At 43.7% G+C, this 24,992-nt stretch overlaps 1 protein-coding gene across 2 annotated transcripts in view; it reads right to left on the bottom strand.

Moving 5' to 3' along the window:
- The window catches only part of LOC134211630 (oxysterol-binding protein-related protein 9), a 232,243-nt gene that overhangs the window by 5,769 nt on the left and 201,482 nt on the right, over positions 1–24,992 (bottom strand). For both annotated transcript variants that reach the window (XM_062688695.1, XM_062688696.1), the window contains 4 exons: positions 6,855–7,435; positions 6,603–6,710; positions 6,354–6,528; positions 6,116–6,251 (listed from right to left, as the gene is read on the bottom strand). In XM_062688695.1, the coding sequence (XP_062544679.1) occupies positions 6,116–6,251; positions 6,354–6,528; positions 6,603–6,710; positions 6,855–7,435 (1,000 nt within the window). The remainder of the gene's footprint in view (positions 1–6,115; positions 6,252–6,353; positions 6,529–6,602; positions 6,711–6,854; positions 7,436–24,992) is intronic.

Raw genomic sequence — 24,992 nt, 5'->3', positions numbered from 1 at the left:
TTTACTGTCTAGGTCGATAGGTAACCATATGAGCTGTGGTGGGTGGGGGCGGCAGGTTGACCTGTCACATTTGCGAGTGTTCGGCTGGGAGGCATATGTGCACGTTCATGCAGTAAAGCGTACCAAAATAAATACGTAAATTGGTCTTCGTTGGGTACTCATTTGGCACAAAGGGTACCGGTTCTTAGATCATGATACGGACTCGGTTATAGTCAGCAGAGATGCTCGATTCTTAGAGTTGGACAACGATTCGTCCTTTGTGGAAACTCCAATCTCAGGTGGAGAAGGTACTGAAGCGGGACAGGGAACCCTGAAGCGTCGATTATCCAAAGGACGAAACTTCAGAACATGTGATCCATTGAGTAACGGTTCTGGTTGTGATGATCAATACGAATATGCAGAGCCCGAAGGTGAAGATCAAGAAGTCGCACGACGATCCACTCGTTCTACTCGTGGTGTGATTCCACTGGAACTCGGTGACTACGTACTGGATAGTATCGTTGAGAAGGCGTCCTGTGCTTTCGAAGAGCCTAGAGGCTATAGAGAGGCCATGAAGGGTGATAGACCAAAATCTCATATGAAACCTCGTCATTTCTCGTAGTGGGCACAACCAAGCCGTCTCTCTTAGGGCACCAAGAGAGAACGTGCATTATTTTAATTTGTTATTTGTTTCATGTTGATTGTGTATTTTTATGTTTGTATAAAATAATAGTAACGTGGGGCTGTTACAATGCGCAGTGGCATAGTGCTATGGTTGAAGAACTCAGCGCCCACAAGCGGAATGGAACCTGGGAATTTTTGTGCGCTCCGGAAAGACAGAAAGTGGTTAGCCCCAAATGGGTCTTTAGAGTGAAGAGTAATGAGAAAGGTGAATTGGTGAAACGCAAAGCCCGGGTCGTAGCTCAAGGCTATACTCAACGAGAGGGAATCGATTTTAACGACGTGTACGTGTGACTAGTCAAGTGACCTTGCGTGCATTTTTGGCTATTGTGATAAACAGGAGTTTCTGTGTCCACCATTTTCACGTGAAGCTGCTTATCTCCATGGCTCACTCGATGAGGGGGTTTTTATGAAACAACCTCCGGGATTTGAGAAGAAAAACAAGGAGCAATGGGTCTGTAAATTGAAACGAAGCATCTATGGTCTACGACAATCGGCGAGGTGCTGGTATAGGCGGCTAAATGAAGTTCTTTCCAAACATGGATTTAATGCATCTGTATCTGATCCCTGCCTTAACGTGCGATTGTGGCTTATCTAATAGTTTATATAGATGATATGTTGCTTGTGTCAGCCTCCGGTAAGGTCATCCAGGACATATTTAACAATTTGAAAATGGAGTTTGATCTGGCATATTTAGGACCTGTATGTTATTATCTAGGATTATAAATACAACGGGATCAAGGTGTTTTCAAGATTCGTCTGCACCAGTACATTGAAAAGCTTGTCAACAGCCATGGAATGAGTGAAGCCAAAGGAGCAAAATTGCCTATGGACTTGGACTATCTGAAAGACATGGAGGACAGTGAAGTTCTGGAGGATGCTACACAGTTTCGGAGTGTAGTAGGTGGTCTTCTAGACCTAAAGACCAATAAAGCAGCTGGTAAGGATGGTATTGGAGCTGAGCTCATCAGGAAGAAGAAAAGGTAGCCACTTGCCTGCACAAACTGATAGTCAGAATCTGGGAAACTGAACAGCTACCGGAGGAGTGGAAGGAAGGGGTTATATGCCCCATCTACGAGAAAGGCAACAAGCTGGAGTGTGAGAACTTTCGAGCAATCACCATCCTTAATGCCGCCTACAAAGTGATATCCCAGATCATCTACCGTCGTCTGTCACCATTAGTGAATGAGTTCGTGGGAAGTTATCAAGCCGGCTTCGTTGACGGCCGCTCGACAATGGACCAGATCTTTACTGTACGGCAAATCCTTTAAAAATGCCGTGAATATCAGGTCCCAACGCACCATCTGTTTATTGATTTCAAGTATACCTAGGCCGCGTAGAACTATGGAAAATAATGGACGAGAACAGCTTCCAAAGCAACGGTGGATGGTGTGCAAAACTCTGTAAAAATTTCGGGCGAACACTCCAGTTCGTTCGAATCGCGCCGGGGACTAAGACAAGGTGATGGACTTTCGTGCCTATTGTTCAACATTGCGCTAGAAGGTGTCATGCGGAGAGCTGGGTGTAACAACCGGAGAACGATTTTCAACAGATGCAGTCAAATTATTTGTTTCGCGGATGACATGGATATTGTCGGCCGAACATTTGCAAAGGTGGCAGAATTGTACACCCGCCTGAAACGTGAAGCAGCAAAAGTTGAACTGGTGGTGAATGCGTCAAAGACAAAGTACATGCTTGTGGACGGAACCGAGCGCGACAGGGCCCGCCTGGGAAGCAGTGTTACGATAGAAGGGTCGAGGTGGTCGAGGAATTCGTCTACCTCGGATCCTTGCTAACGGTTGATAACAATGTTAGTCGTGAAATACGAAGGCGCATCATCTGTGGAAGTCGGGCCTACTACGGGCTCCAGAAGAAACTGCGGTCAAAAAAGATTCGCCACCGCACCAAATGTGTCATGTACAAGAAATAAGACCGGTTGTCCTCTACGGACATGAAACATGGACAATGCTCCAGGAGGACTGGCAAGCTCTCGGAGTATTCGAGAGACGGGTGCTTAGGACCATATTTGGCGGTGTGCAAGAAGACGGTGTGTGGCGGCGAAGAATGAACCACGAGCTCGCCCAGCTCTACGGCGAACCCTGTATTCAGAAGGTAGCTAAAGCCGGAAGGGTACGATGGGCAGGACATATTGCAAAAATGCCGGACAGCAATCCTGCAAAGATGGTGTTCGCTTCAGATCCGGCAGGTACGAGACGGCGTGGAGCGCAGCGAGCGAGATGGGCAGACCAGGTGCAAATCGACTTGGCGAGCGTGGGGCGTATTCGAGGATGGAGAGATGCGACCTCGAACAGTGTATTGTGGCGTCAAATTGTTGATTCAGTGTTATCTGTTTAGATGTAGACTAAATAAATGAATGAATAGGTGGTCTTCTGTATCTGGCCGTGGTCGCTCGTCCCGACATATCTAACGCTGCTGCGATCCTTGGTAGAAAGTTTTGTGGACCGACGCAACGTGATTGGACTGCCGCAAAACGAGTCCTGAGCTATCTGAAGCATACTAGCAGTTATTTCTTAGTAGTTGGTGGAGATCCGGATCAACAACTGAATGGGTATTCGGACGCCCACTGGGCCTGAGATCCTTGTGATCGGCAATCGACGTCGGGAACCGAGAAGGGCGAGATGATCCTCGTCCTGAAGCGGGATGCTGCTCGAAAGAGTTCCGCGTATAAAAAAAAATGGCACTAGAGGTGCTGGGTGATGCAGTTCAGGTGAGAGCCCTATGCCCAGTGGAGGTAATCCAATGCCGAGGCCTATTACGGGAAGGTTATGCTGGAACGCAGGTTGCCCCATTATTGCTGACGCCAAGATAAGGCCAAGCTGAAGGTGGGTTGGTCGGTATGCTCGGTGAGCGTAAACCAACAACCTCAGGCTTGCTTCAAGTGCTTCTATTACGGACATAAGTCATATGACTGCATAGGTCCTGATCGGGGTCGGCTTTGCTGGAGGTGTGGAGCTGAAGGTCACAAGGCTCACACCTACCAGGTGTTTGATATGTGGTCCTGTCACAGACAACACACACCCATCCGGTGGGCAAACCGAGCAAAGCTTGAGAGCAAACCGATAACTTATTTTAATGTTGTGAAACCGCCGAATATGATTACTTAATTTGATATCTTTTTGGTCTTTTTGACGGTGAAAATAACAAAAAAAATCTTACTGTTACATCAAATCGCATCAAACATAGCAGTTGGGTTGCGGATAAGTCTGGAATAGTGACCATCTGAACTTGCGTCAGGTACCCCATCTAGGAGATAGTGTCATCTCCTGAGGATAAGGGTTCTTGTTATAGCAAAGGTAGACGGAGTTTGCTTTTGTAGTTGTTTTTGTCCTCCTAGATGGAGCATAGAGCAGTATACTAGACTGTTATATTACCTTGCAGCCAGATTCAAGAAAAAGAAATTCTTATTGGCATTACATCCCCGACACAGGAACAGAGCCGCCTCGCAGCTTAGTGTTCATTAAGCACTTCCACAGCTATTAACTGCGAGGTTTCTAAGCCAAGTTACCATTTTTGCATTCGTATATCATGAGGCTAACACGATGATACTTTTATGCCCAGGGAAGTCGAGACAATTTCCAATCCGAAAATTGCCTAGACCGGCACCGGGAATCGAACCCAGCCACCCTCAGCATGGTCTTGCTTTGTAGCCGCGCGTCTTACCGCACGGCTAAGGAGGGCCCCAGATTAACTGGTCTTAAACCATTAGTTGTAGCCAATGATTTCAACTTAGTTATGAAAAGACTAATATTTGTATCAAATTAAAAAAAAACTGTAAATAACTTTTCCCGGGAAATTCGGGAAACTTGCTCATATCCAGGGAATCGAGAATCCCGCCATTTTACAACATACATGTTCTCCATTTTTCTGAAAGAGTTCGGTGAATACTACTCGTTAACACCATTTTTGGAAAATGGCGTATACGTCACTTTGCCAGTTTACGGCAGCCCGGGAAATTTCATTTTTCCGGAAAATCCTTCCCGAGAATGGAAGCCCTAGTACAAACTATAGATACAATGAGCCCTAGTACAAAGCATGTGGAGCATGTGCTTCCGCGCTCTTAATGAAGTAAGTCACGTGTTTGATTTTAATATTAGTAAAGTGGTGAAGTGGTGAGTTAAGAATACAAAATCCAGTATAGCTAAAAAATATATGTGCAACTTCGCGTTGAAGATTTAAATAAACAAATAAGTTTTTAAAAATTATAGAGTAATCAGCAGTTCAAATTTTAAAAAGAACTTCGGGCTTTGTGGCCTTGCGGTTAGCGACGTCCATCATTTAGACGTATGTGCTGGGAAGTGTGAGATCGATTCCCGCCCCGGTAAGGAGGGAAACTTTTCGTGATCCACTGTGTCCTGTCCGTTGTCTCATACTATGTGTTAAGTGTGTTCAGTCTGTAGGTAAGACGGTGTTCCTGTCTTGACTTTTAACATGAATGAGGTACCGTTGAAATTATTGGGAATCCACAGTATTACTTAAAATGCCCAAGCATTCATGTGTTGACTGAACTATTTCCATCTTTATGTTGAATTGTTTATTGCAGGTAAGTAGATAAATAAAAAAATAGTGAGCCTATTGCAATCTTTGACTGTATGAGTGAGGAAGCCATGCCCACTATCATTATGTGGACTCGGTGTTAAGAGCACTTTTGTGAAGACAAAATTGATATGTTGAAAAATACGAATCGGATACAGGTTTTAGGGGTCTAAGATTTTGTAACAGTGCATTTACTAGGTATACAAAAAAATGACAGAGGGAGGAGGAAGTCTAGAAATCTCCAAAAGTATTGGATGCTATTTTTGAATCGCCCCTAAGGCTTAAAAACAAAAAAGTGTGTCACATTTTTGTACACATACACTAATACACTGACCATGATTTCATAGTTGGCGTATCAACCATTCAAAATTTCTTCGAATTTGGGTTATTACTCGTTTACTAGGGTAATTCAACCGCTGCAACATCGATACGTTGAATGTTCCACACCTCATTTAAGTGTTTACGGGTTGAAATGTTTTAAATTTTCGATGTGTGTTCTTTGATCATTTGAAATACATGCGAATGCTGTTACGTCAACTATGGAATCATGGGCAGTACAGACATCACTTCAATTCGTCAATTGTTATATAACACTGGGTCTCCGAGCCTTCTATCAAAAGCTTGGTTTTGGAATGATCTCACAGCCTTTACGTATACTTAGCAGGTATACGAGAAAGGCAAAAAGAAAATGGGCAACATAATAAATTGAAAGCAAGAAATCAATGTTTTTGTCAAAAAGCGTTCTGGCTAAATAGTGAGCCTCGTCATCATCCTCAAGGAACTTGCATCATTATGGATAGCAATTGCAACACAGCTTGCAATCTAGTTCTTGCTGTGTATAGCCACGTATTGCATGCGCCTAGATTCAATTAAATCATATCATTTCAAATATGACACCTACCTCACCCTGAATCCGGTTCCGTTTCCCTCCGTAGAAAGGCTTCGTTAGGAAATCGATATCGGCATGATAACCCGTCTGTGGACACGTGATGGTTACCGTACCGCCGAGCTCTATCCATGGCACCGTCAAAATAGACCTAGAATCCATAGATAGACAACAGTAGTCAGAATGATTCACTCAAGATACACAGACGTGCTATAATATTCGTGCTGCATTATTTATTAAAAAACGCACTAACCTGCCATAACCGTTTGGAAAGGTTACGATGTACTCCTCATTCAGGTCACATAGCGTCACGGTCCCTTGACCTATGTTGTGCACCCCAATCGATAGTCCAAGGAATTTCGATTTCGTCCACACGTGTGCCGAAAAGCTAATTTTTCTGTTGTAGTGTTCAGCATAAAACGCTGAAACTGATAGTGTGAAAGTGCATGAGAGTTGATTAGTGGCTCAGATCAACAGTTTTGAAACTGTAATCGATACAAACTTGGAGGATGGTGCGAAACCTGCTCGGCTATGAATGTTAATTGGTCTTTCCGGCACCACGGCACTGGACCGTCTTTAACTTCTATGTTAGAACTGTCATCACCGGTTGCTGTATAGGGGAAAATTGAAAATATAAAGCCGTTTATAAAACGTTCCATCATCATATACAACTTAGTTGACCACCCAGGCTCCACATGATATTATCTATCACTGGTGGTGAATGGGGATTACTTATATTTATATAGACACTTACGCATTTCAGGCGTGTCCCAGTGACACTGGAAAATTTCGCCGAGGATCGGGTTGTACGGTTTTTTGGCAACGGAACTCTTCCGGCCAGCGTGGTAAGCGCTGAGGTACCAACGGACAACCTGAATCATTCTTTCGCGAGAATCATCGAGGTCGGCTATCCGCAGGAAAAGGTCGGGATGAGCAAAATAATCCGCGTACATTTCCAGCAGCGACCGCCGCTCGAGGATAAATGTTGGCAGTACCACCTTCGTCAGATCCATGCCGATCTTCACCTGCGAGAGCAGATGTGTGACCACGGAACCGTGCGATTCCATCGACAGATCGTTGTCCGATTCGTCTTCGTATAAGGCATCGTAGTCCAGACTTCCATCGTTTCGTATTGGCAGCGATTTGGAGTCGTAGGATTTCCGCGAACTGGCATGCGCTCCATGACTCAGGTCATTCGGGATGGCAGAAGCGATGGAGGTCTCGAGACTGTCTTGCTTTTTGAGCGATACGCTATTGCTTGTTGTGTCTTCGGCGGTAACAAAGCGTTCTTCGGCGGACAAGCGCGTTATTGGATCGGATAGTGTTCTGGTATTGCTATAATTAGGAGAAAAGTGAAAAAGAAACATCAAAATGCATTCAAGTAGATTTGTTGTACAAAGATAAAACGTTATGAAAACAGTGGGATTAGACTGTTTGTTTTGATTCAAACAGCTTTCTGAGTGTATATACTTCTAAAACTTTATAACATCTGTCTGTCTGAGATAATCCTAAGGTTTGTAGAAAACTTTACAATTCAAACGCATTTTTTGCAATTAAATTTTAATTCAGAATTTAGGCAAAGATTAGTTATTGTGGGAATAGTACAAACATGTTTTAAAAACTTGGACCAATGCTAAGGAAATCATTTAAAAAAAGTAACACATCAACGCGTGACTGGGTGGTAGCCAGTTAACGCAAGGATGAGCAAACCAAGGATGTTTCTTCAACATCATTAACGTGCACTGCCCACACGAAGGAAGATCTGACGACGAGCAAGAAGCGTGTAATGCATAGCCGGATCAAACATGCTATGAATACCAACTGCGTGACCAGAAATTCGCCATCGGCGACATGAACTCTCAGATAGGAAGAGAAGGAATGCATAAAGCAATAGTCTGTAGACTAGCGGGACTTGCAGGCCGAATAGTCTATACACCATAGCCAATGGAAACGGCCAACGATCTTTGCAGTGTCTCGAGGAATGAAATAATATTTTATTCTGCAAGATTATCCCTAAGGTCCCTAAGGAAATCTCTTGACCAAGAAACGAAAAACTGAATCGACCACGTTCTAATCGACAGTAGATTCTTTTCAGAAATTAAGAACAACCGCACTCTACCGCAGTGCGTATATATTTAGAATTCGTTTATTAAATACCAGAATACCTGCACTCAATGTTCTCATAGATGGATCATACGAGTCGAAGCTGAACGCCAGGCTCTACTACGCTAAGCACGATAGTCCCGCATCAGACAAACGATTCGTCATACCAGTAGTTTCTATAGGTTTCTATGATTTTGATTCACATAATAGGCGAGATTGTTGCAGCACCAAAGGAGAGCGAGCTAAGCACGATACAAACAGGTGCGGAATAGACGAAACTAGATGTTCAGGAGAAAAAAACAAGCAACACAACGTGTAATGTATGAGACATAACCACAAAGTGAAAGTAGGAATGGACATGTTTGATTTGGGCCCTCCTTAGCAGTGCGGTTCGATTCCCGGTGCCGGTCTAGGCAATTTTCGGATTGGAAATTGTCTCGACTTCCCTGGGCATAAAAGTATCATCGTGTTAGCCTCATGATATACGGGCTCGGAACCCGCCCGGTTGACCGACGCCGCGAAAGCGACGATACCATGTTGTTCTTCGCGCGGCCACTTGTTCGATAAAAGGATCGAGTTCGACCACAGAGCATGACCACCGGTATGACCCATGAAGCCGACTCCGATCCCTTGGACCACCTCTTATTTGCGCCTGAACTAGCCATCCTTGAGTCCACGCGCCACCTTCTGTGTAGCTCCGAGACGATTTGGGCGATAGCAGATAAAACGGCGTTCCAGCCAACTTCATCTTTACACATCCTCCGAACTAGGTTGTCCGGGGTAGTGTCCAGACCACATGTGGCAAGCATGTGGTCACGCATTGCGCGAAAACGTAAGCACACGAACAACACGTGTTCCGCCGTTTCCTCTAAACCTGCGCACACCAAACACTCAGGCGAGGCCGATCAGGCCAGCTGCGTTATCTGCACTGTGATTTTGCAGCACGCTTAAACGCCGGGCACTTCGAACCTCCCAGGGGGTGCGTGCTGTTCACAGCTTTGCTGGAACAAATCAAACAATTGGGAGGGTTCGTGCAGCATTGTGCCTTATGTCCTTCCAATCCGCAGCATCGGCAGAGCTTGCTTCTGTCAGGGCCTTTGCAGTCCCATTGCTTGTGCCCCGGTTCCAGGCACTTGAAGCAAACTTCGGGTTGCTCGTATATGCCCACAGGGCATACCGACCATCCCACCTTGACTTTAACCCTTAGATTCACCTCCGTCGTGAGTGCCCTCACCTTGACCGTCTCGCCTAGGACCTCCTCCGCCAACTTCTTGTAGGCGGCGCCCTTTTGCGAGACGCCCGCTTCAGCTCGAGTATCATCTCGCCCATCCGGGTACGTCTTATTCGACGTACGTCGGCGCCGAGTTCACCGAGCTTGACGTCACTCCTCATCGCCTTCAAAACATCCGAGTACTTAGCCTCGTCCGTCGTGATGACTAGGGCATCGCCCCTGGAGCGATTGGCGCCTACCCTAGACTTCTTGCTACCCTCATTCGCCTGGGCATTCTTTTCGGCCCTTGACGTCTTCGGTTTCCTCTTGTTCTTGACCAGGGTCCAGGAGGCGTCACCCCCCTCTATTTCCCTGGTCTGGTGCGGCTGAGAACTTTCAGCCTGCCATAACCCCTTATCCCCGTCTTTCCTGAGTGGACGGACCTTTCCAGGTCCTTCCTCCCCCGGTTTTGGAGGTACCTGACCGGGGTTCAGCTTCCCAGCCCCACTACCCTTGTTCGGGGTAGTAACCCTCCGCGTTTTGGAGCGGCCCCCAGGGAGCTCATCCCCTGGAGACTGTCTCCCCGTTTTTGTGTCTGCTCCGTTGGAGCAGTCACCCCCGATGTTCCCGCAAATACTTGAGCCTCAGTCTGGGTAGACTTTGGCACCACCGTCTTCGCTGGCACGCCTTCGGTCGATTCGACATTGCCCGAGTCCGCGAATCCTTGGGGCTCAGTCTGGGTAGACCTCGTCTCCACCGATTTTACGGGTTTACACTTGGCCGTCCCGACCGCCCTCTCCAGCTTGGCGTCCAGCATCGACTTTCGAAGTTTCTGCAAGCTCCTCTTGAGGTCCTTGCTGATATTATGCTTCGATGACGCAAAGTCGATGATGGCGTCCAGCTGTTCCGTCGCCACCTCGAAGGCCGAAAGCCCATCGCGTTTGCGGTTCATCGCCTCCACAAGCCATGGGCCGTCAATAACCCCTACCGGCGTTTTTATAGCCGAGAGGAAGGTTGAGTGACCCACGCTGGCGCTGCGCACTGAGCTGCCGACTATTGCCTCTGGCCTCCTAGGCGGAGACCTGAACAACCCACCTCTTGCGAAGGGGTTGTCGCCTACACTACTACCACTAATTGAAGAATTGACTTGGTTTTCCATTTTGGTCCCACGAGTTGCTCGGGAAAAGAGGTCCACCACGCCAGAGCCCAGCATGACGCGGTAAGGGACAATTACTGTAGAGGGTGCCCAGGTACCCCACAGGCTCCGTTAAAGGCCTAGCTTATTATTTCACCCCCCTGGCCATGCATCCCCTCGGCACGGGTCGCTTGACGCCTTGGGATTGGGGGTTAGGGACGATGGTCCCGGTCTAACTCGCAGTGGCCATGGGGAGGGGTCGTCAAGCCCTTGGACAAAGTCCCTGCTGCCCCCAGTTAATAACTGTGGAAGTGCTTAATGAATACTAAGCTGCGAGGCGGCTCTGTCCCAGTGTGGGGATGTAATGCCAATAAGAAGAAGAAGAAGGAGATGTTTGATTTGGTATAATGATATGTCTATATCTCTCACTTATATAATTTGCATAAATAATCGCGGGCAACAGGGACTATGTCCAAGGGCTTGCCTAGGATGTGGTGGGGTTTGACAGTGGGCCCTGTTAAATTCCTATAGAAAGCTGCATGTATCCGCAAGTAGCGACCGGAAGCAACCGTGTGCCGCTCAAAGCGCACAAGCCCAAGTCCTGGTGTTAGGTGGGACGCTAAACAGCCCTGACACGACGGCCCTCCGACGAGACAGGAGGTTTGCGCAGGCCCAATAAGCCGCCTGGAAAACCAATAATTACGAACAATATAAGAGATAATGCGACTCGATATAATCGGCAAAGACCTAGGCGACGAATAAAGGATCACGATTGGAAGCTTGGAACATGGAACTGCAAGTCGCTAGGTTTCGCAGGTTGCGACAGGATGATCTACGATGAATTACATCCCTGCAACTTCGACGTCGTATCGCTGCAGGGGATTTGCTGGACAGCACAGAATGTGTGGAAAAGCGGGCATCGAGCGGCTACCTTCTACCAAAGCTGTGGCACCACCAACAAGCTGGGAACCGGCTTCATAGTGCTGGGTAAGATGCGCCAACGCGTGATTGGGTGGCAGCCGAAGCACCTTCTTTCCCCGCCAAAATATCCTCAAGGCCACATGGAGATCACCTAACCAAAAACGGAAAACCAAATCGATCACGTTCTAATCGACGGTAATTTCTTCTCCGACATCACGAACGTCTGCACTTACCGCAGTGCGAATATTGAATCCGACCACTACCTCGTTGCAGTATGCCTTCGCCCAAACTCTCGACGGTGTACAACACGCGTCGAAGTCGGACGCCGCGGCTTAACATTGGGCGGCTACAAGACGGTAGACTAGCTCAAGAACACGCAAAGCAGCTGGAAGTAGCACTCCAACGGAAGAGCAGCTAGGCGCAGCGTTTCTTGAAGATGGCTGGAGAGATATTCGATCCGCCATTGGTAGCACCGCAACCCTCCTTAGCCGTGTGGTAAGACGCACGGCTACAAAGCAAGACCATGCTGAGGGTGGCTGGGTTCGATTCCCGGTGCCGGTCTAGGGAATTTTCGGATTGGAAATTGTCTCGACTTCCCTGGGCATAAAAGTATCATCGTGTTAGCCTCATGATATACGCAGTTAATAACTGTGGAAGTGCTTAATGAACACTAAGCTGCGAGGCGGCTCTGTCCCAGTGTGGGGACGTAATGCCAATAAGAAGAAGAAGAAGAAGCACCGCAACCGCTGCACTTGGCACGGTGGCCCCGGATCAGAGAAACGACTGGTATGACGGCGAATGTAAACAGTTAGTAGAAGAGAATAATGCAGCCTGGGCGAGATTGCTGCAACACCGCACGACGGCGAACGAGGCACGATATAAACAGGCGCGGAACAGACAAAACTCGATTTTCCGGAGGAAAAAGCGTCAGCAGGAAGATCGAGACCGTGAAGAGACGGAGCAACTGTACCGCGCTAATAACACACGAAAGTTCTATGAGAAGTTGAATCATTCACGTAAGGGCCACGTGCCACAGCCTGATATGTGTAAGGACATAAACGGGAACCTTCTTACGAACGAGCGTGAGGTAATCCAAAGGTGGCGGCAGCACTATGAAGAGCACCTGAATGGCGATGTGGCAGACGAAGATGGCGGTATGGTGATGGACCTGGGGGAACGCGCGCAGGACATAATTCTACCGGCTCCGGATTTGGGAGGAGGAAGTTTTGCCGCAGGAGTGGATGGAAGGTGTCGTGTGTACCATCTACAAAAAGGGCGATAAGCTGGATTGTAGCAACTACCGCGCAATCATATTGCTGAACGCCGCCTACAAGGTACTCTCCCAAATTTTATTTCGTCGACTAGCACCAATTGCACGGGAGTTCGTGGGGCAGTACCAGGCGGGTTTTATGGGCGAACGCTCCACCATGGACCAGGTGTTCGCCATTCGCCAAGTACTGCAGAAATGCTGAAGAGGGAAGCCAAGCGGATCGGAACAGTCATCAACACGTCGAAGACGAAGTACATGATAGGAAGAGGTTCAAGAGAAGACAATGTGAGCCACCCACCGCGAGTTCGCATCGGCGGTGACGAAATCGAGGTGGTAGAAGAATTCGTGTACTTGAGCTCACTGGTAACTGCCGAAAATGATACCAGCAGAGAAATTCGGAGACGCATAGTGGCTGGAAATCGTACATACTTCGTACATACTACATAGAGTTCGCCGCCGTACCAAACTGACAATCTACAAAACGCTCATTAGACCGGTAGTCCTCTAAAGACACGAGACCTGGACGATGCTCGTGGAGGACCAACACGCACTAGGAGTTTTCGAAAAGAAAGTGTTGCGTACCATCTATGGTGGTGTTCAGATGGCGAAAGGTACGTGGAGACGGCGAATGAACCACAAGTTGCAACAGATATTGAGAAAACCATCTATCGTTCACACTAATCTAAAATCGGACGACTGCGGTGGGTCGAGCACGTAGCCAGATTGTCGGACAGTAACCCGGTAAAATGGTTCTCGACAACGATCCGACGGGCACAAGAAGGCGAGGTGCGCAGCGGGCAAGGTGGATCGATTAGGTGGAAGATGACTTGCGGACCCTCCGTAGACTGCGTGATTGGCGACGTGTAGCCATGGACCGAGCCGAATGGAGAAGACTCTTATATACCGCACAGGCCACTTCGGCCTTAGTCTGAATAAATGAAATGAAGATACAAATCAAAGTAAAGAACGATTTTTGATTTTTATCACCTTTTTTCACTTCGCCAGCCCATATCTTTTGACTGAATAAACATAGCGCTTCTATATTCTCCGATTCTCTTATCTAGGGTATATACTTTCATATGATATATAAATTAGATAAATTTGAGATAGTAAATTTTTCGGTTAATGGCCACCCTTCTCCCCATAGTGCCCCGGGTTCAAGAAACGTTTCGAGAAGTATCCGGTAGTGTCCGTAGGTTCTTAGGATTTTTTTCAGAAGTATTTCCTGGAGTTTCCATAGAACCTTCTCTGTGATTTCCAATAAGAGTTTTTTCCGAAGAATTTTTCCGGTTGTTCTCACAGAAGTTTCTCCGGAAATTCCTCCAGTAGAAATCTGTGGGAGAATTGCTGGAGGAAATATTTGGAACGGATTTCTGAAAATTAAACTCCTTGCAATTCATTTATTTGCTGTTATTGCTGTTTCAGAATAATGCTTAAAGAAAATCCAAGACGTTTGTCAGTTATTTTGAAATGTTCTTTGTCATATGTTTTTACGTCGAACAAGACGGAAACGGGTAGTAGATATTCTGGAAGGTGGTAGCGTAGAAGAGAAGTGGGCGACGAAGAATGCTTTTATCGCAACCGGCGACAACAACTTGGGTGTGCTGTGCACTCAGCGAAAAGAACGGATTATAGAGATGTAACCCGACGGAAGATTGAGGATCTAAGAGAAGCAAATATTGAGCAACAGAGAAAATCAGAGGAGTACGAGTCCCGTCAAAAGTATGTGTCTCTGTAAGTAGGAGGCGGGCGCTGCTGCAGGCAGGACAGGACAGAAAGGATGGTTGCAGCAACCGGAGAATACCTCACTGACTTGGACAGCTGAAATGTTGGTTCGAGCACTTCGAATACTTTCTCCAAGTCTCAGTCAGTGTTCTTCACGAAGCAGCCATCCGAAGCATGAAATCTAAAAGGGGCCCCCAATATCAGTCGGCTGTCGGCGGAGGTGTTCAGGGCTGACCCTATGCTGTATGTGCGAATGTTGTAGCAACTATTACGCAATATTTTTCCCCACTCCGCATCATTCTGGAGCACGGCAACAAGTTGGAAGTGTCCCTTTATTTGTAATTCATTGACTACGGAAGGGATTTCTGTTGTCTGAGTCACGAAAATCTGTGTGGCACCCAGGGGTGCAAGGGATTTTCAGATTTTCAGATCGGAGCTTTGTCTAGCCCCATTCGGATAGTCGCTGATGTGAGGCAAGGATTTCATCTTCCCTGTTACTTCTGAGCGTAATCGATAAGATCTTGGTGGGTGCGATTGACTGTGTACCATACCTTGAGCTGCTTTGGCAGTTTATTTTCGTGTAACAACTAGACGACTCTGATTTGAATTGGCTAATGATCACGAAACGCTATATTAGTACAACGAGCTAACCGTATGCTTCTTTGCGGCGGGTCTCACCATCAACGTCAGCATGACGAGGTGGCTGAGTGTCAACGGGAACAGCCCCTCAAACTTTGCAGTAGCCGGACGTTCGGAGGATTTCAATATCCTGGCAGTCTGATATCATCAGACGGCGAAATTAAGATCGACATGGAAGCACGAGTCAGAGAGGCTGGGGCTACCTTCGCGATTTTTGAAATATTCGGAGACCCAACCGGATTGATCCACGCACCAAAATTCGAATGTACTACTCTATTGTGAAACATGTTGTGTATAGGCAGATATAACGCAGATGATGTCTAAAATTCATAATTCTGACGGCCTTACAGCTGGATATTGTGTGCCGAGCAACATAAAAGCCATCAAACACCGATAACAATAGATGCTGAAAACGTGGATGGAAATGGCCATATATTGCAAGTGAGGACGGAATCTGTAAGCAAAAGTCCCCTCAATATTCGTGACCTGATAGGATATAGAATATTTTCGAATTTTCAATTAAAATAGCCTTGGTAACAAACTTATGGTCTATAAATGATATATTTCGTACCAAGATAAAAACAGTTATGTACAATGTACAAAATTAAAAAAAAAATCCTTCACAAAAATTTTTTTTTCGCTCCCTGAATATTTTTGGAATGTTGAAGGGGGGCGACATAAAATAAATTTAATATTTGTATCGGCCTAATTATGTTGCAAAATCAATTTCGGCTGTCTTCCACATGATTTTTTTTTATTCAAGCGAATAGTCATTTAGACATCTTTCACGCGTACAAAAAAGAATGAGATTGAGCATTGAGATTGCTACGCGCATATAAAATTGGGCGCACGAGAGTCTAATTAAGCTTGTTTACCTACCTCACATTAACATTGATAAGTCGCATTGAGACATCTCAATGCGATCAGCTCATCCATTGTTTGCCATGGCAAACCTTTGCAAACAACAGCGAAGGTGCGTAAAACAACTTGGGAGGGAAATTTTCATTCAATAATATCGTCGCCTAAGTGATGTTGAGCTTATGTTGCTTATGGGACACTGTCTCATCCAAGTATACACAACAATTAAGAGACTTAAATTTTATCTTCTTACTAAGGTATCAGAAAGCCACGGAAATAAAAAGGAAAAAAAATATATTTAAAGATTAAAAAACACATAAAAAAGAAAAAAAAAGGGAATTGAAAAAGGTTAGAACTTGGAGTAGGATGAGTGAAATTTAGCTGGAGAGTCAAATAAGCTCTACTAACACATTTCAAGGTCTACAACTCAATGCAGCTAAAAATATTACGATTCTAAATGATGTCTTCACTCATGGTCATATATGAACATGATGCAATAGTGTCGTACTAGGAGACACTTTACTCATTTTACCATTTGCGATAACAGAAAACATAGGAACAATAAGAAGAGTGAAAATTTTCACTTACAGCTACATAATTAGTGCAAGTTTGCTCACGAAGTTGCGAGAATTGTGGGTGGGTACGTCCGTTAAATCGGTCGCAATAGCGCAATAAAAACCTTGCAACAAAAATAACGGAGTGATCGTCTGCGGGCGTTTACTGATCTTTATGATCGTTTTATTGTGCAGAAAATCAAGAAAACCCCAAAAACGAGTGCACCCAAGTTGTCAATTGAATTGAGGAGAAGGGGTCCTAAGATATTTACCAATACAATCGAAAATACTTGTAAAATATATGAGTATGATGGCCGGTGGGTGAGCCTAATAAATCGACAAAAACGGCTTGATGTCGGCAAAGAATATCGCTTGAAGATAAAAGACTTTTGAAGTCACGTCATATTTTCTGAAGAAAGCAATTACATTATATTTGGATTAGATGGCCGATGTATGATATGGCGGAAATAGAATACTGAGATGCAGCCGCAGATGCTTATTCCAACAGTAAACCATGGCGCGAATTCTGTTATGGTCTGGGGGTGCACTGGTCGGGAGAAGGATGGGAGGACATTGTATGAAAAAGAAGGACACGCACAGAAAAAAATAATGAAAAGTAAACAGCGCGTAAAACTTGCCATGCGTAAATTTACGCTATTTTCGCTGAAATGGCCCTCTTCCCAACAAGATTGCTTACAACTTGCATGCAATATAGACGATTCACATCAAATATTGTATACATTTAAGCTATATCCGTTGTGGAATCACGCTAATAATGACGTTCCATTTATGTGCATGATTTTTGGCGTAAATTTTAGTGGATTTTTCTATCTGTGCGTCCTTCCAAAGGATACCATCTGGTAAGTCTGCACAGACCGTCCTTTTGCGTACCGCCAAAGATGGTTCTAAGCACCCATCTCAAATATTCCGAGTGATTGCAAGTCCTCCTCGAGCATGGTCCAAATTTTATGTCCGTAGAGGACTATTTACCGGTCTTATGAGCCGGTAAGTACATGACACTTTTTGTGCGGGTTTAAAGCACTTGCACTTACCCAAATTAATTAGAAAGGATTATTGGCGAATAACAAATCGTCCGACCATTTTTCTGAAATCACTATCTCCGATACAGTCTACACAAAATTTATTTAGTTTTCACCTGACAATCCGGTAAAAATTATCTTCGCATTGATAAATTGCATCACGTGCATCACATAATGGTTATCTGATTTTTGTTTTAAAAAGTTCACCTGATTTTTCAAGTAGATATCACGCACAGAAAAAAATAATGAAAAGTAAACAGCGCGTAAAACTTGCCATGCGTAAATTTACGCTATTTTCGCTGAAATGGCCCTCTTCCCAACAAGATTGCTTACAACTTGCATGCAATATAGACGATTCACATAAAATATTGTATACATTTAGGCTATATCCGTTGTGGAATCACGCTAATAATGACGTTCCATTTATGTGCATGATTTTTGGCGTAAATTTTAGTGGATTTTTCTATCTGTGCGTGCAAGATCAGTCCAGGGGGGGGATCTTCACAAACATCACTGATGATCACTCTGTGTTTCTAAGATTTCTTGAACAACAGACAATTATTTTTTTAATAAGCCTGGGTTGGAAAGAAGTCTTCTTCGTCTTTTTCTCCTATAGCTCTACATTCCAATCGAAACTTGACCCCTGCTTTTCAACTTAGTATTATATTAGCATTTCATCAGTTATTAATTGAAAGCTTTTCTATGCACTCCATTGCATGAGTATTTATCTTTTGTGTTTTTATATTCATTCGAGGGAAGGGGATTTCTACCCTTCAAAGCTTATTCTATTTTACTCTCTTTAATAGTAACGTTTCTATTAATGTTTAAGTTGTGCTTGTGTTTAAGATGAACCAAATAAATATAGAATTTTGAAAAACTAACGTTTTCTAACTACATATAAGTAGATGAAAGAGAAAAGTTTTCCGATTCGAATTCCTAGAGATTTACAATCGCCTGCTCTATTTGACACCACGCCACCACGTCTCACGTGTTCCGTGACGTCATTCAAAGCTATGCAGTTGTACTCTCTCGCACCAGGTACAATATAAATAAATAATGAAAGATTTCATCCCGCACGGATGCCAAAACCGTACAAAGCATAGCATAGGCCAAACGTGAACGGAACATACAAAACACACATTTCTGGGATAGCCTACATGAAAAACAAGTCGGCAGTGTTGGATAAGGCAAGCAAAGAGATTGGATTTACCTATCAATAGCCACTGAGCTACTCCTGCGGAAAGAAAATTTCTCGGCCAATGAACGGAACATGACTTTTGCTTCGTGAAAATTTGTCGCACATACAATTTGCATACACGCACACTTTTACGGCATCGTTCTTTCCGGAATCACTATGGAAGCTCTAAGGGTGCACGATAAAATCACATCGCTGTTGTTAGTTTGGAGGTTTTCCCACGATAGCACAATAAATCTATCTCGAACTGGACCCGCACTTGATGTTCTTGCTCTCTAGAATATGTGTGACCGTCGTGCCGTGGCAAGTGAAAACTGTAATAATATAAACTAATCGATAAATATACATATAGTTATACTTTGTATAAAATCGCTCTATAGACCCACTGATGGGGTTTTTCTCACAATCACATGTGTCACATAGCACGTACAATATTCGGTAAAAGGAAGAACTTCATGCAGACGGCTGTATACATGAAATTTGTGCACGCTCAGCAGCAGAACCGTATGCACTAGGGATATACACTGCCGACCATAAACAGGATTAGACAACAAAAATAACGCACCACGTTCACGGCACGGGATTTCGTGGAAGCGCGCAGAGAGCGAGAGCGCACAATACAATCCGCGATTGGACAATGGGCTGTACACTGCCGAGGAGAATTTTAAGGACATGATTATTCTTATAGAAAATATGAATGTGTTTTCGTGTTAAAGATGCCTTAAGGTAATATAGACACTATATATGCCTATGACAGTACAATGTGAGATGTTTATAATCAATTATAAAGTATCTTATACTGTAGGTAATTTTCTCTTAAAGAGGTAACCTAAGGCATACGGAAAGTTTTGTATAATATGACTATTATGCGATTAGTTTTCCTAATCAAGCAAGTGGGATATTTGGACTCTTAACATATTCAAACAGTTCGGTGGCATTACCGAACATCAGAGCCCTCAGTGTTGAAAATCGTGCCAAGCTCCAGTTAGGAACGTAATAGCATTGAAGAAGAATTAATATAAATGAAAAGTGAGTCCAGAATTTCTTTGTTGAGATTCAACTCAGTAGCGAATTAACCAATTTGAAAATATTTTTCCATTATTTAGTTCGTTTTGGGCTCCTCAATGTTTATATTGAAGATGGACAAATTCGAAATTATCAAATGGGGGAACTCCTTGAATTCATACCATGGGTACATTCAATACCATTCGAAAACAAAGAAACGGTGCTCAAATTGTTTTATTTGTGCGCCGGGAAATAACAAAACACGACACAAATTGAGCCTAAATTGTCTGTTTTGCGAATGTTATTGATATAGGAGCATGTTATTAATAATGGAACAGATACCCTACCTATTCAAAATACTGGTGAGTAGTGAAGAAATCCAAAACAATCGTTAAAAAATAATGATGAAAAAATCTTTAGGCGGCGCTGCTAAAAGCTTGATATTTAAACAGCGAAATAAACTGCCAAACAGTTCCAATATTTTGTTTGGCATACGAGGTTACAAAGTTATTTTTTAATGTTTCCACACCGCATTCTCAAATTACAATCTTTGAAAAATCACCATGTCCACAATCTATTCTCAGGCAGTGTACATGTGACCACTATCTATGATGTTTTATGCTTTCCTTGATTTGCACTTATTTAATGTTGAATGGAAGACTCGCAGATTGATTATACATTTTTTCCATAGCCCATAACTATTCAGCTGCGAATAGCACCATCTCATCCGTATATAGGTTATTTAAATAAAGAGGATTGGCTCACTAGCACGAAAATAAGTCTTTCGTGCTCAATTAGACCGGTTTTGTAATTTTTACATCTTTTCTCGTTATTATGATTAATTACGCGTTTTCATTTATTCCTTTACACGACCGAATTCACGCTCGGTTACCGAACCAAGTAGACACAAAAAAATACTGGTGCTACCCGGCAGCAGCCCAAAAAACCCATATCGTTCTTTCGCCAAGAGCTCGTGTTTTCGACTGACGACGGCGGCAGGATGTCCGTAGGAACAGAGAGCCTTGAACATCACTATGCCATATAGCAAACAGAATGATGACGTCGACGAAAACTGTGATGACTAGCCTGGGACCCACTAACACGTAAGTTTTCATTCACTAAATAGTAATCAGCAATGACAGTATAGTACCTATAACAAATGTAAAAAATAGAGTTATGGAGATCTGTTTAATTTTTACGTTCAACATTCATATATCTTGAAATTGATGCCTCTAAAATCCTGACACGGTCAAAAATCTCCAACCATTTTTTCACACTATTATGTAATTGAAAATGTTACATAAACTTGAATCACTCCCAACAACAATTATGAGGAGTTCGATGATTGACATTTTCACATTTTGATCGACAAAAGAAAGCCCATCAAGATAGCAGAATAACATGTTACAAGACCCTAGTGCGAACATAATATTAATGTCTGCTGCTGCAGCGGAATAAAAATATACGCACTAAGTTTTTGTTTTTCCAGCTCGGCAAAATCGAGCACCGCTGTATCTCAGTAAATTTTGAATTTGAGCCTCGGAAAAAAAATCGTTTATTACTGTTTATCAGCAAAACATTATTCGAAGCTCAGCAACAGAAACGTCACTTTTACTGAAATCTCGGCAAAAATCCAAGTGTGTGACCCAAGCCATTTTCCATACAAATCAATTAATTCCGCATAGTTTTACTTTACTGTTACTGACAAGATTTTTTGCCTTTCTCGTACACTAAAGTGTAACGACCAGGCTCTATATACACTCCAAAAATTAATATTATATATAAAAAATAGGGTAAAGTGCCCAATAGTGGACCCTCCAGCCATTTTTGCATTATTACAGCACAATGTACCTACCTTACAGTCCTATGATTTGATTCCATGCGTTGGAAATGCTATGGAAAGTAAAACTAGATGATTTTTTACAATTCTGTAAAAATAAACACGAGAGTGTCCATTATAGGAATATTTTGGGGAAATCAAATGAAGTGACGACTATAGGGAAGCAATTTCTATTATGGACTTCTGGGGTCTACTATAGGGCGAATTCAGTCATAAATTAAAATTTTAATTTCAACTAATAACGTCGTGTATTTGAGTGTTTTATGTATTTATCGTGAAGAGGAGATGCATAACTTGTTATTAGAAATCAATCAGTATTAATATGTTGAAAACTTCTCCTCCTTATGACAGGAAGAGGGAAATTCCGCTACTAGTGGGTCCACTATTGGGTATTTTACCCTAATTTACATTTGCTTTGAGGCAATATAACTCACGAATGGATTGACTAACTTGCAATTGCTTCACTAATCGATTCGTCTTGGGATCAGCTGTGTTTATATGTCTGAAAAGAAACATTTCACTGGGAAAGTTTAACAAATGTGAAAATACTAGTTTCCAAGAGTTTTGAAGAAAACCATCTAGCACGAAGTGAAATTGATCTAGAGGGCGACGACTAACCGATTGACATTTAGGACCCGTGCAAGATCGGGCAGGTTCGTCTAGTGCTTGATAAATGGCCTAGAGTTCTTTGTTTATATAACAATCTACTCAGCTCGATGGATTGATGTGATGTCTGTGTGTGCTTAGGAGTATGGCCATTCGGCCGAAGCCCATTCGGCTGAAAGCCATTTGACCGAATGCAAATAGGCTGAACAAACCATTAGGCCGAAACCCATCTGGCCGAAAGTCATTTGGCCGAAAGGGTCGTTTGGCCGAAAGGGTCATTTGGCCGAATAGGACATTTGGCCGAATAGGTCATTTAGCCGAATAGTTCATTTGAAAAGTGAGAAATTAGGAATGAGAAGAGAGACGTCTCACTTCATTTTTCTCTTCTCACTGTAAAAAGTGAGAAGCGCAAAATGAGTAGTGAGACGTCTCACTACCCACTTCGCACTACTCACTTTTCACAGTGAGAAGTGAGAAATGAGGAGTGAGAAGTGAGACGTCTCACTTGTCAAATGACCATTTGACGGCCAAATTACCCTTTCGGCCAAATGACCCTGTCGGTCAAATGACTTTCGGCTTAATGGTCTGTTCAGCCAAATGGTATATTCGGCCAAAACAAATGGTTTCGGCCAAATGACCCTTCCCCGTGTGCGTGTTGTGGGGATTAGAACCAACTAAGGGCACTGAAGGGCCAAAACACGAATAAATAAAAATAACAAAATAACAATAAAAGATAAAAGATAAAAGAAATAAAAATAACAACACAAACAACATCTACTCGTCGTTGCCAATAAAAGACGCCGGAAATCTACCGGGAACCACTGCACTGCCCATTCTTGAAAAGCTTCCTGCAATGCTTCAAACATTAATCAGCAGATCTCGCCAGCGGCATGGCAAACTTTTCCATTCAGACAAGCACAAAGTTCTAGTCGTCCCTCGTCTGGACCACCCCAGGGTTCCAACTAAAAGCCAACGATATTACACACCTCTACAAACGGGTGGCTTAAAAACACTCTTTTCAATTTTTTTAATGGGCCCTCTTATTGCGTTCTGTTTGACGTCCTGATGAAATTCCATATTTAAACTCGTTCTGACAAACCTCCGTACATTGACCCACTTGATCAGAATTGAAGTAAGTGGATAGATAGATCAGCCTCTTACCGTCACTTAGTAAATGTTTTGAAAAACTTATACAAAATCGGTTACTAGAACCCATTAGTAGTAACAGAGTAATCCTAGACCAACAATTCACCCGCTGAGGCCGGTAGTGGTTACGTGGGAGCTTCCGACGTCGTTGGACTCCCCGTTTGGAGTAGGATTGATCCACCGCCGGGGACTATCCGAGTAGTCTGCGTTCAAGGCGGAAGCTGAATGGCTCAACGATTAAGCAGGAAGCCGAATGGTTCACGGACATGGCAAATAGTGTCATGGGAGTAGGCTAGGTCTACCGCCGGGGAGTAGTTGAGTAGATCCTTCCGCGGATACGAGTCGTCTGTGGCAGGGGGCTTCTGCCGTGGGGGGCTCCCCGTCTGTATAGAATAGTTTTACTGCCGTGAACTGTCCGCGTAGATTGCGACCTCTAAATGGCTGAAAAAAAAATAATGCTGAATGGCACAATAATAAGAGCTAAAGGGCTCAAGGCTTTGGTTTGCTTATTGGCACAGGCAATGGAGCCTCAATGCTCAAAAGTGCAGGAACTATAGAGCCAAAGAGCTCAGAAGCTGAAAAGAACATCAAAGAGAGGCAGGTACTTTAAGTACTGCCTATCTATTAGAAGCAGTGGCGTGGGTGGTTTTGGGTTTAACCCCCCCCCCCCCCAAAGACAAAATTTTTGGAAGAAATTTTTTTTTTCGAAAAAAAAAAAATGTTCAGAAAACTCCCCCCAGACCAATTTTCTGGCTACGCCACTGATTAGAAGTAATACTGAAAGACAATTTCGGGGGCAATAGTGGCATTGAGCCTGCAACTGCACAAGGCAGCTTACTAGGTCCTGTTTTTTTACTGTGTCTACATATATACATCTGATGTTGCACAGCTCCCAAAGGATTGCCATTTATTTTTATGTGCAGATGACATCTCAATAATGACCAAAGGCCGTAACATTAAAGGCGCAACTAGAAAATTACAAAATCGACTATACAAAAACTCTTGCCATATTTTTCTGATACAAAAACTCATCAAGACTAAAACCACCCAATTATTAAATGTGAAAAAGAAGGATTCACTTTTAATGAGAAACTCATCTTCCATACAAACCCTTTCAAGACTTTTTACGCAGATCTAACGTAAAGATTTGAATTCTTCAAATGAATCCTGCCAAAACTAGTAAAGATGTTACTAGAAACAGTCCAAACAGTTCTGGGTACATATCCTCGAAAGTATAAGAAAATATGTCTAGACACAAAAATGTACTAAGCTGAGATTTATCTCCAAAAATATCCACGTGGGCATAAGATAATAAAATGATCGAGTTTTAAATCAACGTAAACTATTTCAGGGTCTCACAACATCATAGAGCTCAGAACATGCGTCCTACCAGTTCAACCAAGTGCCGAACGATGTGTGCGTGCATCATGAAGCATTTCAGCAGGTTCATTGAGCCGATTGGATGTGCTTATTACTTTCACAAGGTACTATAAATCTTCTTGGTTCTCCAAAACGTCCTGGAGTTGGAGAACATGTGATTTCCCCGATCAATTGAGTCCTGAATGATTTACACGTGCATCATGTACATCGAGTCGATAGAATTTCACTCATTACTTTCACAATAATAGACCTTTCTGTAATAGAC

This window comes from Armigeres subalbatus, chromosome 2 (assembly GCF_024139115.2).
Source record: "Armigeres subalbatus isolate Guangzhou_Male chromosome 2, GZ_Asu_2, whole genome shotgun sequence".
Taxonomy (NCBI): Eukaryota; Metazoa; Arthropoda; class Insecta; order Diptera; family Culicidae; genus Armigeres; species Armigeres subalbatus.
Note: the sequence above shows the minus strand (reverse complement) of the source record. Positions and strands in the feature narration are given on the sequence as shown.